This window comes from Ursus arctos, unplaced genomic scaffold (assembly GCF_023065955.2).
Source record: "Ursus arctos isolate Adak ecotype North America unplaced genomic scaffold, UrsArc2.0 scaffold_12, whole genome shotgun sequence".
NCBI classification, from domain to species: Eukaryota; Metazoa; Chordata; class Mammalia; order Carnivora; family Ursidae; genus Ursus; species Ursus arctos.
In genome coordinates, this window is record NW_026622786.1 from 64,285,104 (window position 1) to 64,297,347 (window position 12,244).

Genomic DNA, 12,244 nt, shown 5'->3' on the forward strand with positions numbered 1-12,244 from the left:
TTCTGATATTTAAATAGCTTACCCTTTGTTACCTCTATGTGTCGGTCCTTTGTGGTTTGAATTTTGGTAGTTCTGAAAACAATTGTGATAAATTTAAGGATAAAGAAACTAAATCCCTGAGGAGGAAATGCATTTAAATTTTGTTTTTCGACAGTTTTTCTTGTCTTTAGGATGGAAAGAATGAAGACCATAAGGAAAACTGTACTTATATAGGGTGAGGCTTCATTATAGAGGTTAATTACAGAGTACTAATAAATAACACCACCACAGAATAGCCCTGCTTGCCTTATTTTAGCACTGGAAACATGTAAAACTAGACTCGGGGGGACTTTCAGTTCATACAGGTTAGGCTTGGCTTGCAGCAACTCAAGAGGCAGTTTTCTGTACTTGTTTCTCCTTTTGTGGCATTTTCCTCTTTGGCTTAATTCAGTGTTGAGTTGTAATAATGACTTACTGCATTCATTAAGCTGAGTAAAGAGCCATCTGTCTGCAAGTCAGCAGATTTGTGTTTTGCTTCTAGAAATTTAACTGACTGTGGCCCTCAACTTATTTGTAAAAGAGGATGGGATGGAGTTATATTCCTCCTAGCTCTTCTAGGTCCTTATAATCAAGGATTTATTTTCTTCATTTTTGTTATTTGCCTACCACAATGTCTCTTTTATCATAGGCTCAGATAAGTATTTGTTGAGTGGATGACAAACCAAAATAAGGAATGAAAACTCTAAAAGCCTTTCCTACTTTTTGAGACCTAGGAACTGTTTCTGTATTAAATACTTTGAAGTATGTTTTTCTTCATGCAGTTTCTAGTTTGGGTTGAAGTGTTGGCATTTACAAAATTAAACCTTTAATTCAATTTTACAAGTTTAAGTCAAAATATGTTTTGTTATATTTTGAAATATTATGTAGAAATATATATGTGATGTATGATATGTGTATACACACACATGTAATAAGTAGCTTTGGTTTAAAATGAACTTAAGCTAAAAGCTTTGTTGATTTTGTTTTGCTCTGCTCATTTATTTGTTTTTGATGAAAGGACACCTAGTTCAATTTGTGACCTAATACAAAGCTCGGTATATGTCATTAGTCACTTAGCCTTCCAAGTGTGAAGGATTTACTTAAGATCAGGGAGATGGCGGAGCTCGTAAATTGTAACTGGTGTAATAACTTGGGTATTCACTAACCATTTTCGAGAGTTCAGTAATCTGATGCTATTTTCTTTATTCAGTTGTGATAGTCTTTCTTCTATCATTCTTTTCTCAATCACATGTTTTTAGTTGCCTGCTTGCTTGAATGGCCCATTCCTTGTGAGAGAACTTGAAGGGAGGTTCAACTTCCCTGGCAGGTTTATCTCCTCATTTTCCTTTTTTTAATTCCTCTCCACCTGCTTATAAAAAAGAGTCTTTCCTGGGTTTTTAATTTATTACATAGTTCTCACTTCATTACTCTATCACTGTGCCCTGCATTGATGACCTATTTTTGTTCTACTCTTTCAAAGGAGTGGTTATACACTTATATTTATAAGCATTTATTTACATATTGTAAGATAGGTGTGTTCAGTGTTTTATAGTTTTCTCGAATACATTTGATAACAGAAACTCATGTCAGTGTCCACAGGGTAGGTTTTAAAATAGGATTAGCTTTTTGCTAAAAGAAGATTGTAGAGAAAAAAAGTTGTTCTTAATGATTAGCTTTTTATTTTAGTGATAGTTCATACTTAAATATATATAATTTCCTACATAATGTGCCTTAGTGATTGAGACTAAAGATATGGCCAAACCCTTTTTAAATCTAATCAAGTTGCAGAATGTGTTCTCTAAGTGTTCAGATATTTACACTCTATTTTTATCAGTTGTTTGGATATATCACTTTTTGTAGATATGTTTACATGTCTACTATATTATCCTCCTGTTGCCACTGAAACAAATTATCAGAAACTTAGTGGCTCAAAGTATCACAAATTTATTTTCTTAAACTTTGGAGGTCATAAGTCTAAATTATTTCCTTACTTAGCTGCATTCCTTTTGGAGGCTCTAAGAGAGAAGCTGTTTCCTGGCCTTTTCTACCTTCTAGTTACCATATGTGTCCCTGGGCTAGAGCTCCTTTCTCTATCTTAAGAGTCATCAGAATAGAACCTTTTCTCTGAGCTCTGCTTGTGTCCTTAGATCTTTTCTCTGACTTTAACCCTCTTGCCTTTCTCTTGTAAGGACCCCTATCATTACATTGGGACCACCCAGATAATCCAGGATAACCTCTCCTTCTCAGGATCCTTAATTCATACCTGCAAAATTCCTTTTACCATGTAAGGTAACCCATTCACAGGTTTTGGAGATTAGGATGTATATACATCTTTGGGGGCTCTTATTCAACCTACCACACTTACTTAATAATGGAATTGTTTTTCTTGTAGCCATATCTTCATTTTTTTTTTTAGAGTTTTTAAAAAAATTTACTTTGTTGAAGCAATGTATGTATTTTTTACTGTCTCGTTGATTTTAGACTTTATGGTTTATAACTAAAGTATTTGAATACATTTACTTCTGCTTCTTCCCATCCCCTCTGTCACCACTTTAGTTTCCACTGTCTTCACCAAATATAACAGTGATGACTCTTGATCAGTTTTCTTATCTCTACTTTTGCTTCCCTTTAACCCATTCTCCACTTTTACAACTAGAGTTTACCAAAGTCCAAATCTGATAATGTCACTCTCCTAACATCTGCAGGTGTTTATTAAACATGCAACGCCTTGCCATTACTCCTATGATAAATAATAGCTGACATTTATTGAGCATGTATTGTTTGCGTTGTGGTGATTGTTATTCCCCATTATCCTAGTTTGCCATCCTTATCCCCATAGGCCTAGAGAGGTTAGTAAGTACTTAACTCAGGAGTTCCAGAATCAGTCATTTCCCCAGTTTTTGTCAAAAATTGTTTTTTTCATATCTCTTCAGCCTGCTTTCTTGCCTCTGCTTTGTTTGATTCTGAACATTGCTCAACCAAAAAACTGTATCTGTTTTTCAGGGGTGCCATAATCTCCTCTTTTAAGATTTTCTCCTTAGAATGTTTTACACACTCCTATTTCTCCTTCTGTTCCTATTCCCTGGAAAACTCCAGTTTGTCCCTCAGTGCTCAGCTTGAGTCATTCCCTAGAAAGCCTCTATTTCTAAGTCTTTTCCCCACCCCCCGCCAATAAATCCACACACACACAAATAAGACAAAATTAGGTTAGGTGACAGCCCTTTTACATTTTCGTAATACCCAATGTGTTGTAGCACTCAGCCATAGCAAAGTGCAATTTCTATTGACTCTAAGCTCCTGTGATTATTAAATAGCTCCATTGACCTCTTTGCTGCCTTTGAACTCAGTAAGGTATTCCTTGTCTTAAAGCCTTTGAATTTATAATTTCCATACCTAGAAAACTTCCCCAAAACTTCTTATGATAGCATGCTCACTTTATTTGGATTTTGCTCCCTTGTTATCTCAGGCCTTTTGTGACCACCCTGTTGTCACTCTCTATTCTCTTACACAGATTTATTTTTCTTACTGCACCCACTACTGATATTGATGTTTAGAATCTATTTGTTGCTTTATTTATTGTTTATCTCCCCTACTAGAATGTAAGTTCCTTGAGGGCAGGGCCTGGGTCCCTTCCCCCCCCCCACATTTCTGCCTCTAGCAACTGGTTCAAATAGTACCTGCCTCATAGTAGATATTCAGTAAATAATTGTTGAAGAAATATATCTTATTTGATCCTTACAAAAATCCTATGAACTAAGTACTAGTAACTCCATTTTATAGATGCAGAAATAGAATCAGGGAAGTTAGAGAATATCCTCAAGGTTGTACCAGCTTAGTATATGGCAGAAGTTGGATTCTGACCAAGATATTTCTTTTTTTTTTAAAGATTTTATTTATTAATTTGACAGAGAGAGACAGTGAGAGAGGGAACACAAGCAGGGGGAGTGGGAGAGGAAGAAGCAGGCTCCCAGCAGAGGAGCCTGATGTGGGGCTCAATCCCAGAACGCTGGGATCACTCCCTGAGCCGAAGGCAGACGCTTAACGACTGCGCCACCTAGGCGCGCCAGACCAAGATATTTCTGACTTCAAAGTGATTGTTCTTAACCATTAATACTTTCTTGCTGACATAGCTGGTGTTGGAGGAAATTTCAACAGTATATACGACAAAGTTCCCAGGTAATAAGGAATTTGATATAACTATTAATGCTTTATCAGTAAAATCTTGGACATAGTCCTAGAATTGAAAACTTCAGTTCATTAACTATCTTGTTTCATTTGAAAATAAGGGAAAAAATCTCTAGAAAGGTGCATTGACTGCCCAAAGTTACAGAGTATGTTAAGTCATAGAGCCTGGCTTGTGTCATTGAGTTCACCACTTCAGTCTTACAACACACAATTCATAAAATTAATTTTTGTTACTTCCTTACTTTCAGTTCTGTGCAGTTCAGTTCTTGAATTTCCATTAATAAAGCAAATACTGAATTTCATCTTATTAAAAGTGTATCTTTAAAACTGACAGAATATCAACTTGCAAGACCTTCTGATGCAAACAGAAAGGAAATGTTGTTTGGAAGCCTTGCGAGACCTGGACATCCTATGGGGAAATTTTTTTGGGGTAAGATGCTCAATACTTCATCGTATTTCATATTCTCTAATTGAGGAAGATTGAAAATATGAAAAGTTGATAAAGAATGGAAGATTATGAAAGGAGAGTAGCTATAGGTACCTTTTACCTTTTAGGTAATTTGAGTAGGCAGCTTTTCAAATAGAAAGTAGTTGAGTATGCATGTATTTGGTTCTCTAACATTGGATATATCAAGAATAGCACCTAACATTTTGTGAATGCTTTTTGAGTATCAGATACTCTGCTAACACTACATAAATTACCTCATTTGATCATCATAACAATGTTATGAGCTGGGTACCATTATCTCCATTTAAAGATAAAGAAACAGGCTCAGGGAAATTATTTAATTTGCTTAAATCACACAGTGGTAGATGTGAGATGTGAACCTCTGTTTATATGATTATAAAGTCTGTACTCTACCCCAGCCTGACATTTCCATTTATCAACAGAGATTCAGCAGTGATTTCTCTAATAGTTTTTGAGCTGTGACCAAATTTTGTTTAATCAACAAGCTGTTTAAATGGTATCTGGTTTTCATAGTGGCTTTTTCTTAGTGTTAGAATTCAGTTATAACCTCCTATGAACCCTCTTGACCATAGTGTAGAATCTGAGATGAGTTGATCTAAATAGTACTCAGCCATCAAACAAAATGAAATCTTGCCATTTGCAACTATCTGGATGGAACTAGAGGGTATTATGCTAAGTGAAATAAGTCAATCAGAGAAAGACAGTTGTCATACGATCTCACTGATATGTGGAATTTAGGAAACAGAGGATCATAGGGGAAGAGAGGAAAAAATAAAATAAGATGAAATCGGAGAGGGAGATAAACCATAAGAGACTCTTAATCATAGGGAACAAACTGAGGGTAGGTAGAGGGGAGGGAGGTGAGGAGATGGGGTAACTGGGCGATGGACATTAAGGAGGGCATGTGATGTAATGAGTACTGGGTATTACATAAGACTGAATCACTGACCTCTACCTCTGAAACCAATAATACGTTATATGTTAATTGAATTTAAATTAAAAAAAGGGAAATAAATAAATGAGTAGTACTTCATTCAAAGGATGTTTTGCTTCCCTATATATTTTGTACGGTTACATATATTTTATATGACAACCTTGGTTTATATGGTTTATTTTGAAGGATTATGTAGAATATTAATAATTCAGAGATAAAACCTGAATTGAACACTAGATTATTAAGAGAGGAAGCTTAAGGCAATTACTATTGTTAAGGTATTGCCAAATGGAGATAATTCCTTATGTGTTAAAATATACGTCAGAATTGCTTTTGTGTATTTTTGTCGTATATTGATATTATTGTTATACACCAGTTCTATATTCTTGAGTCATTTAGGTTATTTCATTAGTTACGTATTAGTGGCAGAGTATGCATTTTAGGTATAGAGACTTTTGACAAAATAAACTTTAAAAAAATTTTTAATTTCAGTATAGTTCAAAATAAACTTACTATTTGTGATCTTTTTCATCCTTTTTTACAGGAAATGCTGAAACACTTAAACATGAGCCAAAAAGGAATAATATTGATACACATGCTAGATTGAGAGAATTCTGGATGCGTTACTATTCTGCTCATTACATGACTTTAGTGGTTCAATCCAAAGGTAGTATATTATCTATTATGAGGCCCTTAGAATAACTTTGAAGTAGTGCTTTCTTAGGCTTTGTTTGCCTTGATCAGTGTTTCAGTGTACTATTAATTACTTTAGTGCTTGATCCTAGTATGACCTAAAGGAAATCAGAATTTGGAAAAGTCACATAGCAAGTGGCACAGCTTAGGGAAGCACAAAATCATCTGATTCTCAGGAGAATGTTTTTTTCTTTTAGAGACATAGGTTTTATCTCTAGACTAGTCTGTGAGTATACAAATGTACTAAGAGGTCATGAATTGGTTTTTTAAGTCACATTCAGATGCTGCCTCTGTTATCTTTGGTTTTGCATTTAATCTGTATTGATCATAAACTCTGACAGGGCAAGATGTCTGTCTTTTCGTCTTTACGTAGGGTCCAGTAAAATGGCATGATTAATTAAAATCCATCATAGTAATGATAGCAAAAGTATCTTAAATGTAAAGTACTGATCAGTACTTCTGTTCTTTTCCTTCTTTTATCATTATCTTCAGTAACTTGTGTTAACCTTTTCTCATTAAAGAAACGGTAGCTTTCTTTTGTTTTCTTTACATTTCAATCCCTTTAGTTCAGTGGTCAAACTATTCCTTTTTGACATATCTTATAGTTTGCACATTTATTTTTTAAAAAGTAATCTTCTCACCTGATATGACTCTTCTATAAAATTTTGTTCTCTCATGTCAAAATTAAAATTAGAGCTGACTTGGCACTTAAGTATAAAACATTTTTGCATTTAGGATCAAAATTAGTCCACTAAGGTTGTCTTGAATGTAAAGCTATGGATATAGAACGGGAGATTCTTTTGTTCAGACTACAGATGTGCTTCTAGATTCCTTTTACAGCATTTGTTAAAATAGGCAGTTCCAATAATTTACGATTTTTAATTACTATTTCCAAGTCTGTCACAAACATGCATTTTTCTTCAACTGTGCATTATTTCCTTTGCGTTCTTTTCTTCTGTGATGACACATATAAGAGCTCATTAATGCTTGTTGCAAATTTCTAAAGTAAGCCCTAGATATTTGATAAGAGAACCTTGTACAATTTAAATTAAATTGTTTTTAAGCTTTAGCATTTATTATACCTTATTTATTTATTTATTTATTTATTTATTTATTTTTAAAGATTTTATTTATTTATTTGACAGAGAGAGACAGCCAGCGAGAGAGGGAACACAAACAGGGGGAGTGGGAGAGGAAGAAGCGGGCTCCCAGTGGAGGAGCTTGATGTGGGGCCCGATCCCAGGACTCCGGGATCACTCCCTGAGCCAAAGGCAGACGCTTAACAACTGAGCCACCCAGGCGCCCCTATTATACCATTTAAGAGTTAAATATCTAGGGGTGCCTGGGTGGCTCAGTCAGTTAAACGTTGGACTCTTGATTTCCGGTCAGGTCTTGATCTCAGGGTTGTGAGTTCAAGTCCCATGTTGAGCTTAAAAAAAAAAAGATTTTATATATATTATACAATTCATAAAATACTGTTTTTAAGTGCATAAAATAAGAGTTAAATATCTATATAAATGGTATAGAATAAATTCAGAGCTTGATTAGTTTAATTTGTATCTTGGTTTTTACTGGGGCACCTCTTGAAAATTAGTGAAACTTGTGTTTGGTGGAACTAACAAATACTATTCATTGATAATAATGAGTCAGTGAGATAAAGGTAAAAGGTTTCTTTTTGTACTTAGATCTGCTTTACTAGAAATTTCAAAAGAATTGTGCATGAAATCTAAGAATCAAAAGAATGATAGAAATCATATGAAACCTAAGAGGAAGATTTACAGATTGAAACCTCAGCAAGTATAAATTAATGTAAAATAAATGGAGTATAAAAGTACTAATGAAATGCTGAGAAAGAAGGATCAGTATGGTGTGGGTTAATTGGGAGAAACCTTCCTAGAGGAAGTAAGTTTTAGAATGGAGTAGGATGGTTGGTACATTCTTATCTCTTGGCGCTCCACACTGCCTAGTGTTAAACAACTTTTCTTTCTTTCTTTTTTTTTTACTTGTGTACTTTTTCTAACTTTATCAGCTAGAAATATAGGAGTCTAACAAAATCATTTGTGTCTTAAGGTTTTCTTAACTGTTGTTATTTTTTGTTGTTCTTGTTACTCATTACTGGTTAAGGAGTGGCAAGTAACATCCAAATCAAAGTATCCCTTTGTTTTATGCCTAATTGCATTTCTACCTTAAATAACAATATTGCATTTCCCTGTCTCCTCCCTGCCCTCCCCACAAGAAACACTGGATACTTTGGAAAAGTGGGTGACTGAAATCTTCTCTCAGATACCAAACAAGTAAGACATTCATTTTCATAAACCATATACTTTCAGAATTAAAGAGGCATCTTCTTGTATGAGTCCCAGAGGTTCTTTTTTTTTTTTTTTTGGTGGGGGAAGGGGTGTTATTTTTTAAATAGGTCATTAAATTAAGACCTAAAGTGGTTTAGCAAATCACACAGCCTTTGAGTGGGAAAACTAAGATGAGAACCCAAGTTTCTATAATTTCTGTAGTTCAAAATTTATAAGCTTGTAAACTTACCATAAGCAGTAATTCTGAAGAATTTGTGTCTCCTTTTACATTTGTTCAGAGTTTTTCTGTTACTGTGGAGAGTGTTTGAAACTGTGATATAAAAGCAAGTATTATATTGAGAGGCAGAATATATATACATGTATCCCTCAAAACAAAGTGTGCTCTGAAAGTTTGTTTCTTAAGTCAGTTGTTTGGGACTTGGAATGCTCTCCCCCATAAAAGAAATATTCTTGTAGGTGATGATTGACTTTCCATACTAACTAAAAAGTCTATTTCATGTAGTTGAACCAAATTAGCTTTTATTAGAGATTGCATATATGGTTCCAGTTCAGAAAGCTACTACTTTTCGTCTACCTCAAATTCATCAAAATAATACAAATACTTAAATACGCTTTGTTGCAATATTTTTGTTGCAAAGAATACCAAAAAATTAATTCTGAAGCAATTAAGGCCTTTTTCCTACTCCTGGTAGTTTGTATTTTAATATAATAAATGAAATCAGGTTTTTTTCTTGTATCAGGTGAGTAAGTTAGATTTTTTTTTCCAGTTCCTCATTCTAGGACATAATTTGTTTTAAATTTATGAAAGAAAAATTGGCTGTGGTAATGTTAGAATAATTTATAGTAACAACTGATTGGTTATTATTAACTTGCCTTTATGTGAATTTCCATTGATAATTAGCAGTACTGTTTATGTATGGAAAGATAATGAAAGCCATGCCAAAGTTGTGAGGTTGTTTTGTTTGTTTTTGTTTGTTTTGATAAGAAATGAGTATGAGCTATGGAAATGTTGAATGGCAGATTGAAATGTATTTTACTGTGAACCTTTAGCAAAAAAAATCATAGGTATATTGACTGGAGGAATTCATTAGGTCCTGTCGATCCCTGATAAGCATTTTAAGAAGTTCTCTTAAATAGTATTCACAAACAACTTTGGTTCCTTAATCAGACAGGTTAAAAAGTCTTCTTTTACATTTAAATGTATTTAATAATAATTCATATTGACCATGTTTTAGAAGAAACAGTTAACAATATCTTCAACCAGATGAGAAGCCTCTAGAAGGAGAGTCCATGTCTTTTAAATGCCAGAGTACCTAATACAGTGCTTGATACCTAATAATCATTCCATATATACTTGTTGAATTAAAAAAATCATATTTTTTTTTAATTTTCTGAAATGGCTTTATATGGGAGGACAACTGAAGTTGAATGGGACTGATAGAGGCAGTAAATATTGGGAGGGGAGGCCCCTTCACTTCATTGTTTTCTGTCTCTCATGAGTTTTAGAGATACTCGAGTTACTGGGACTGAGGTGAAGAATAGGTTAAGCTCAGGATTTTGTGGCTTTGTTGCCATCTGTTTGCTTTTGCCTAGAATGCTTTTCAGCCAGGAGTATGTAGAACAGATTATAAATACCTATCAGTTAGGCATCCCTAAAGATACTGCTTATAAAGGCTTTTGCCAATTAAATTTTAATATATTTGTTTTATTTTCAGTGGGTTACCCAAACCAAACTTTGGCCATTTAACGGATCCATTTGACACACCAGCATTTAACAAACTTTATAGAGGTTCGTGAACCAAAGGTTTAAAACTGTTTGAAATAACTGTAGCTCATTCTCTAAAACTTACTTGAGGCTGCCAATTTTCTTTGAAAATGACAACACAACAGAAAGTACAGCTGGGTTGGAAAGGGAGTAGAAGGACAGAGGAGATCCAATTAGTGACAGACAGCAGGCCAGTAACGGGTGGCAGATTTGTCTGCTGCCCTGCTGCTACTCGAGTCTGTTTTATGCTTTCTCCCTGTTTTCCCCTTGTTCCCTTTTGTTCTTTGGTTTCCATTTCTTTCCTATTTCATTTTATCTATGCTCTGCTCTTTATTAGCTTTAAAAAGAGAAAAATAGAGGCAGGATAATGCTTTGAAAATTATTTCCTTTTATCTTAATTATAAAAACAGTTTTTTTTAAATGAAGAAAAATAAAAAGGATGTGTAGAGAAATGGGAAAATCACCATCTTACCATCTAGAGAAGTCATTTTGGCAAATTTCCTTTTGCGTTTCTGTAGGTATATTTATTTTAACATAGTTGAGATGATAAATCTTACCATCTAGAGAAGTCATTTTGGCAAATTTCCTTTTGCGTTTCTGTAGGTATATTTATTTTAACATAGTTGAGATGATAAAGTATATACACTTCTATGTCTTGCTTTTTTCATTTAATATTTGTAAGAATTTCCCCATGAGCCATCACATGGTTATGCTATAATTTGCATAACAATTTGCCCATAGTGAATATAGCAGAAATATTCCCAATTCAACTTTTTTCTTTCTTTGCTCTTTTTATCATGGTAGATTTTTCCCCCTCTTTTTCCTGATTGCCTAGGTATTCCCTCCTTTTCTTCCTTTATCCCATTGCCAGTCTCTCTCCCCTTTCTTTGATCAGTGACTGTTTTTCACACCCTTTATCTGCTGCCTGCTTCATTCTATCTAAACTGACTCTTCCCAAAGACAACTTATTTTCTGTTGTATTCTTTCTGGCTTTATCTTTTCTCTTCATAGAATCATAGAGTAATAGCACTGGGAAGAATCTTAGGGCTACTTTAGCCTAACCCCTTTCCCATACCATAAGAATACAGATACAGAAAGATTTAAAGGAGAATGATTTTCCTCAAGGTTACATAAACACATATAGCAAGATAGAGGTAGGGCTAGATTTCGAGCATGGGTCTCCTGACTCCTAGTCCCGTTTCCTTCTTGCAAGAAGGGATCCTTCTTAGGAGCATTTCATATTTTCATGGTTCTTTTATCCATTTGCTCTACCCGTGAAACGAAACTGAAAAGAAATTTATAAAAATTACATTATTCAAATTGGAAAATTGGCAACTTGAAATAATAATTGCATTGTATTTAACCTTCCCCTGTTTATTGGAGGATGAAATATATTGAATTATAAAAAAAATCATGTAGCATAAGAAAAATTATGGAGAACACTTATATCTGTTTTTCTAAAAAATATTTTTGTTTAGTTGTTCCAATCAGAAAAATTCATGCTCTGACCATCACATGGGCACTTCCCCCTCAACAGCAACATTACAGGTAAGAGTTAAGGGCAAATTTACTCCATCGGAAACTGAATGAGAGTGATATTTTAAAAGCATATTAGATCGGTAGGAGAAGAAAGGGATAAAGAAGGGGGTAATCAGAAGGGGGAATGAAGCATGAGACTATGGACTCTGAGAAACAAACTGAGGGCTTCAGAGGGGAGGGGGGTGGAGGAATGGGATAGGCTGGTGATGGGTAGTAAGGAGGGCACGTATTGCATGTTGCACTGGGTATTATATGCAACTAATGAATCATCGAACTTTACATCAAAAACCAGGGATGTACTGTACGGTGACTAACATAATAAAAAAATATTA

At 34.4% G+C, this 12,244-nt stretch overlaps 1 protein-coding gene across 3 annotated transcripts in view; it reads left to right on the top strand.

Moving 5' to 3' along the window:
• The window catches only part of NRDC (nardilysin convertase), a 100,909-nt gene that overhangs the window by 61,454 nt on the left and 27,211 nt on the right, over nucleotides 1–12,244 (top strand). For all 3 annotated transcript variants that reach the window (XR_008958876.1, XM_026498117.4, XM_026498116.4), the window contains 5 exons: nucleotides 4,538–4,633; nucleotides 6,151–6,273; nucleotides 8,536–8,593; nucleotides 10,324–10,397; nucleotides 11,852–11,921. Coding sequence is in view for 2 of the 3 variants with exons in the window: in XM_026498117.4 (XP_026353902.1) it covers nucleotides 4,538–4,633; nucleotides 6,151–6,273; nucleotides 8,536–8,593; nucleotides 10,324–10,397; nucleotides 11,852–11,921 (421 nt within the window). In the remaining variant the exon portion in view is untranslated. The remainder of the gene's footprint in view (nucleotides 1–4,537; nucleotides 4,634–6,150; nucleotides 6,274–8,535; nucleotides 8,594–10,323; nucleotides 10,398–11,851; nucleotides 11,922–12,244) is intronic.